This window comes from Caretta caretta, chromosome 2, assembly GCF_965140235.1.
Source record: "Caretta caretta isolate rCarCar2 chromosome 2, rCarCar1.hap1, whole genome shotgun sequence".
In the NCBI taxonomy this organism is placed as follows: Eukaryota; Metazoa; Chordata; order Testudines; family Cheloniidae; genus Caretta; species Caretta caretta.
The window spans coordinates 58,564,642-58,571,478 of record NC_134207.1 but is presented as its reverse complement, the minus strand read 5'-3'; the positions used below and the strand labels follow the sequence as shown (position 1 = coordinate 58,571,478).

The window sequence follows — 6,837 nt, the reverse complement described above, 5'->3', positions numbered from 1 at the left end:
GGACAAACACGAGTCAGGGATGGTTTAGGTTTATTCCTGCCTCAGCACAGGGGACTAGACTTGATGACTTGCCGAGGTCCCTTCCAGCTCTACATTATATAATTCTATTATTTATTTAAATAGGACTACTGGTGGAGAAAGGGACTACTCATCATGTGGCAAAATAGATAGGAGCATCTGGCTCCATGCAAGAAGAGGCTGAAACTACCCTGAACTTGGGTTGGTGAATAGATTTCAGGTTCCAAAACCCCATGTCTTCCCCCTCTTCTCATTTTCCCAGATAGAGCTCAAACATTTAGGTTTTAACTGAGCAGATTTAATTTTTACTCTAAATCTGGGGTGAATCTGAAGTTTTAAAAACTACATGCTTATGATTTACCCAAATTCAAAAGGTGTGTCTTGAGCAAAAATTAAAGGCAAACTACATCTGTTTTGCTCAGATCAATATTTTTATCATTCATAATGTAAGAGGCATTTCTTCCCATGTCTAAACAGTGGCATGTATTGGAGATTTGTGTGTGTGTGTGTGTACATATATATCTCTGTACATTTTCTTGTTGGAGGCAGTTATCTTGACAGTGATGTGATATTTGCTATATGAAAGCTCCGTGTAAAGAACTGCAAACAGATTTCCATGCAGCTTTTATACTAATTTGAAAATCATAAACAGAATTTTGGGGGACAAATGCTTCTTCAGATCTGTCAAAGTAGGCATGTATCAGAGGGCGGGAATTGGCCCTTAAGATTTCATATTTAACAAGTCTTCCTGAGTAAAGGCTGAATGAGAATTGCAGCTGATTTGTCCGTTCATTTTTAAAATATTAAGGCTATGGGGACATTAGTAAATGAGCCTGGGATCAGGATGGACTGACTCTGTACCTTGTGCCAGTGTCACAAAAGATGGGACTATATAACAAAAAGGTCAGTGAGCTTAGAAATGCCAGTTGTAATTAAAAACTTAGCTGCGTCTTACCTTTCATCTTTGCAGATCGCTGGTCTGAACATACTATGCATTTTTTATTCATTTTAAGCATAAAAGAAACTAGCCCACCCCTTTCCAGGCTCAGGTAACTCACACCCAGCCCAACAGAATGGTGCCACTCTTTTAAAATAGAATTGAAATTCTCCATCAGGATGGCAAAACCCAGGAAAGAAAGCCCAAATCCTGTAATTCCTCCTTGGAAATGTGTAAGTGCTTAAAATGGGTTTCTAACGAACTGGTCACATGACCGAGATCCTGCTATTTCTGAGTTTTGCCTGCGAAAGGCTGTTAGAGCAGAGCCAGAGCGTTGCTTTCATATAGACCAGGCATGCTAGAGCCTATAGCCTGCCCTACCCATTCCCCCAGGCAGGACAACAAACTTCCTGTCAGCATGTTCACCCACAGCAAGTTAGTGCAAATGAGCATCTCACTTTTTGCATTACAAAATGCTTCTCAGTGACAGATCAGAAGGAAAAAGCTCCTTGAGATGTCTTTAAGAAAATATTTATGAACACAGGAATTAAAATTGAGTGAATTCTTGAAAATATTACAATCAAATCTTGAGGTGCATTTAACTAAAGAGCATATGTGAAATCTGTACTTCTACAATTGTCATGTTATTATAGATATTTATCCTTTTAAAAAGCCTACAATGAAGAAGCAGGTAAAATAAATATATTCACTGTTTTTTGACAAACAACTTTATTTTATATTCTAAAGTCACCAGTGAGTACTTTAGAGACAGTATTGTATGGCACGCTGACTGCAGCTAAAAGAGATTTCTACCCTTTGCATGCTCCATCCCCCAATTTTTGACTTACTATATTTACTTCATATATAACTGGTTCATATTTTGGGCCTTTTTTCTTTCCATTCTTTTCAATGTTTCCATGCTAATCTTTCTATACCGATTAAACTTTTCCATTCCTTCAATGTTTGTCCAGTCTCCTAGGGTAATTTACCAATTACAGCAGGGATCAGGGCCCAAAACAGCTCAGGATCACAAATAAGATTATCTCAAGTGGCACCTCAGTGAAATTGTTAAATAATCTTTTCTCAAGGACCCAGAACTGAAAACATGAGTCTGATTTTTTTTATCTTATATTACACTTTCCTTAAGGTTTTTCCTCTTCGCTAGGATATCTTTGGATTCCTACCTTACTTTGCACTCTTACGTTACTTCCTAGTGAGGGTGAGCATCTCTCAGTTATGTGGGTGCAAACTAGGAGTAGCTCGAACTTCCTTCAACAGAGTTATTCCAGATGTAACTGGAAGCAACATCTGATGGTCTATGGACTTGGTCCAACTCCTATTAAAGTCACTGGGAGACTCCTATTGACTTCAATGGGTACTGGATCAAGTCCCAACTTCTGTTGTGCAGGAATCATTTTTTAACTTGATGGTAAGGAGAGCAACTTAACTAAGTTGTTCTTTTAATTCTTCCCCCAGGGGAGCACCAGATACTAAGCAGGAGTACAAGCTAGCCTCTGGGAGATTAGACACTGTAGGCTGCTTTCCAGTATACTTTTCAAGGAATCTCGCTCCGCTATAAAGACACAGGAGTTAAACCAGTTCTTGTTAAACAAATGCTACTTTATCCTATTGCTTAAATTGAGATGAGGCCACTTCTTTTTTAAAAGGATTCAACCCTCCCCCTCATTGCAATGACTGTGAGCTAAACCCAAAGAAAATATTTTCTGAAAACAAATCTTATCTCAGGATTTTTAATCTTCGGAGTTAAGAAACAGGAAAGGTCTGCTTCCAACTAGCAAAACTCAGCTGGCTTTCCCACTGCACAAATACAAATAAAAGCAAAGCTGACTGCAGCTTGAATGGTAGAATGACAAGGAACAGTTGCAAAGGATTATTACATTATCTTTCAGGCTTCGAAAAGGAATGTATTGCTGACATCCATTAGTTAATCTACATGTATTTTTCTTTTCTGTGAATCAATGTATTCTGTAAATCTTTCAAACTTGCTTTTCTCTGCTGACTGGTGTGTTACTGTAATAAAGGTGAATTGTTTTGGTGAGCTGGAGGGAGTAATGCTATTGTCTGTCTGTGTTGCTAGAGAATATCCCCACCCAAAAGATAAAGAAAAAAAAAGAAACAATGTGTTGATAAGGTCAGATTTCAGGAACACCTTTATAATGAATATTTTTATGTCTGGTCTACATTTAAAAATTAGATCAACCTCTCTACGTCACTCAAAGGGCTGCAAAAAATTTTACACCCTGAGTGCCACAGTTAAGACGACCCAATTCCTGGTGTAGATGCGGCTAGGCCAATGGAAGAATTCTTTTATCGACTTAGCTACTGCCTCTCCAAGAGTTGGATAAACTACGGCAATGGAAAAACCCCTTCTGTCAATGTAGGAAGCGTCTACACTGTGGTGCTACAAGGACACAGCTGCAGCGCTGTAATTGTGCTGCTGTAGCAGCTGTAGTGTAGACATACCCTTATTTTGATGCAGTCAGACACTACCATAGCACCAACAAGTCAGTGAATTGTTGTAACAAAGCTTTTAATGTCATTTATAAAAAAATAAAGTTATTTACATTTGCAACTCATTTGATGGCATCCTCATTACAGCACTTTACTGGATGAAGAAATGTCACTAGAATACACATTAGGGTTAGTATCCTTCATAGATGAGCATAATATGACAGGACAGACTGTTTAAAATATTTTAAACTTCCTGATCTTCTATAGTTTGATACAAATACATTCCTTACAACACGTGTTCCCCAGTTTTAGAGTAAGCAGGATCCCTTCCAGGTTAAGACACAGGTTTGTCCTATCTAGTAATGTGTCCTAGGGATAGTCGCTGCTCTTGTACATGGCACCTTAACACATAAAAAAGGGCCATAACCTAACTGCAGGACCTCGCTTATGCTACTTCAATGTCTTTAAAAAAAATCTAGTTAAAAGGACAAAAGTAATATGACTATATTTATTGTATAGCTGCAGGAAATAGGATTCATGAATACAAAAGCCATCGAAATATATTATAAATCTATTTGTTTCAAAACTACTCTAGAATACTGCTTTGCTTTAGAATACAAATAACACTGTTTGGGATTAGTTTGTAGAGTCTGATTTTGGTCCATGCTGTTAATTCTATAATGTTATAATCCTCTTCCACTACTTTAAAAGCCTCGGGTCAACAGGTCCTCAGGCAGTGGTAGTAATGATGCAGCAAAAGAAAGGCCTTTCCAAATCCCGGACTTCAGCTGCTGCAGCCAGTTCAGAGAAATTCCCATCTCACCTCCTCCCTTCTTTATTCCTTCCCTTTAAGTGCATTTCCCCTCAGAACTATAAGGGAAAGAAGGGGTAGGGTACAAAGATTTCACATTGTTTGTTAGAGATGGCTTCTAGTCACCATCCTTTAGTTTTGTGCCCATAAATCATAGCTCTTAAAATATCCAGCAAAAAATTAGCTTTACTTCAGCTAAGCTGTAGTTCCACATAGTCTGTTAGCTGTAGAAACTTCTTTGGTGTCAGATTCTGGTCGTCCTGAAACCACAAAGGGCCAAGTCTGTAAACAAAAAAGGCATTTCACATTAGAAGGATGGTTGCACTATAAAGTAAAACTGGAGTTTTTATTAACAGTTAATTTCCCAGCACCCCATATTTAAAAAACGAACAGTTTTAGTCACACTGGGAAGCACTGCAAACTGGTTCTCCCTAAAAAGTATTATTTTAATTGGAATCAAATGCACCTTAACTTGTTATTATTACCAGCATCCATTTATTCATGTCCAAACATATAATATTTAAAAAATGCCTTGTAATTGATTTCCTAGTTTTATAAATAACAGGCCCTTAAACTAGTGCTAAATAATCACCATCCTAATACATCTAGAAAGACAAAACAGCAATCCTCTTTTTTATGCCTCAGGTCTTAAACTGTGGATTTAGTGAAAGCTTGTGCTGCAAAATGACCTGTAGAATGAATTCTATTTTCCTCAGTCGTTTAACTTGCCTAATATCCAAAGAATGAATTCGTTAAAGGCTTCTGATTCAGACTCCCCAACATAAGCACATCTAGGCTCTGCATCACTTTAGGCCAACATTGCCTCTTGGTTAGACTGGTGTAAATGGGATGATTGCGGATTTTTTCAAAGCTGTAACTGAGCGGATAACTTGGGTTTTGCCTGGATAATAAACACCACTCTGATGGACTGATCTACACAGTTTAAAGAAATAGGGGGAAATCTAAAAACGCTGGAAAATGTAGCGTACCAGCTACAGACACGCTGAAGTTAAACATCAGAAGTAAGAGTTAGACCAGATGAGTTAGATCACTAATTATTTTTCAGGGGGACTTGTCAGCGTATAAAAACAAACACATGTCGACGGGTCCGTTCTTCCTCTCCACAAACGCCCCCTCTCCCCGAGGTACTACGTGTTCATCCCCAGCACGCACAGCTCCCTCTGAGCAGGGACTGGACAGACTCCAGCTCCACGATGGAGGTTGCAGACCCACAAGTGCCCGCGATTGTGCGGTGCCCAGCTTGACACGCCTGGCACCGGATTGACAGGGCCGGGCGTGCCAAGCCAGCTCAGCACCTCTGGGAAGCAGGCTCCAGGTGTGCGAGGTCCCCCCCCCCCCCCCAAAAAAAAAAAAAAGCAACCCAACAACCTTGTCTGCCATCCCTCTGTCCGTCCATTCTGCCCCCACCCCCGGCCCATCCACCGAGGGGCGGGCCAGCCTCGCCTCGCCTGGGGAGGGCTTACCAGGTTGACAGGGTGCACGTAGCCGTTCTCGTAGCGATCCTCCTGCAGCAGCTGCCGGAGGTGGGCGATGTAGCTGGACGCCAGGCGCAGCGTGTCGAGCTTGGAGAGCTTGGTGTCGGGCGGCACCCAGGGCAGGCTGGTCTTGAGGCGGGAGAACGCCTTGCTCAGCACCCGCATGCGGGCCCGCTCGCGGGCGTTGGCCGCGTTGCGCTGCGACTGCTTGCACTCGCCCGGCGCGCCCCGGGACAGCAGCGGCGGCGGCGGCGGCTTCTTGCCGCCCGCCCGGGCCCGCTTCCTCTTGCAGCCCCCGGCCGGCCCCGCCACCGCGCAGCGCCCCTCGCCGTCCTCCTCCTCCTCCTCCTCGTCCTCCTCCTCCTCGGCCGCGGAGGACTGGTCCGCCGAGGGATAGAGCGGGCCGCGGGGCTGGCGCTGGGCGGCGGGCGGCGGGTAGCCCAGCGGCAGCCCCCGCAGCTCCATGGCGGGCAGCTCCTCGGCGTCGCTGGCCGAGCCCGTGGACATGGCACGCGCCCTTCCCCCGGGGAGAGACGGGCTCGGGGGGCAGCGGCGCCGGGCAGGCAGCGCAGGCGAGGAGTCCGCCCAGCACCGCGGCCGCCCCGCCCTCACCCCGCGCCGGGACGCTCGGGGGGATGCCCCCAGCCGACGGGGCTATATAGCCGGGGGCCCGGAGCGAACCATCTGCAGAGGGGGAGGGGGTGAGAGGGAGGGCAAGAGGCTGGGGGGGGCGCTCCCCCTCCTCCCTGCGCGCACACGGCAGCGGGCAAAGCGCCCGGAGCTCCCCCCCCCCCGCCCCGGCCCCCCGCAGCGGCTGAGCCCTTCCCAGGCACCGCAGGGTGTGCCCGGCAGCCCCGCCACGGGCCCTGGCGCTGCTGCGGGGGCCGGGGCGCAGGGCTGGGCAGGAAGGGGGTCAAGCGCCCGCCCTTTGGGCCGGGGGTGCAGGCACAGTGTGGATAGTGGGGGTGCTGAGAGCCATTGACCCGAAGGGTAACCCCTGTACACGCTGGGAACCACTTCAAGCCAGGCCCGGCGTGCGGCAGCACCACCAGCACCTAGGCTTTGGGCGGCCCCGCTGCCCCGCTCCGGCCACACCGTCCGCG

At 45.7% G+C, this 6,837-nt stretch overlaps 1 protein-coding gene across 1 annotated transcript; it reads right to left on the bottom strand.

The window, feature by feature from the left end:
• Positions 1-3,489: 3,489 nt before the first annotated feature.
• MSC (musculin) lies at positions 3,490-6,443 on the bottom strand. Its single transcript, XM_048840943.2, has 2 exons — positions 5,723-6,443; positions 3,490-4,520 (listed from the first exon to the last, which is right to left on the bottom strand). Exons 1-2 carry the CDS (start codon positions 6,239-6,241, stop codon positions 4,434-4,436), a joined length of 606 nt encoding a protein of 201 aa, XP_048696900.2. The 5' UTR covers positions 6,242-6,443; the 3' UTR covers positions 3,490-4,433.
• Positions 6,444-6,837: the final 394 nt, after the last annotated feature.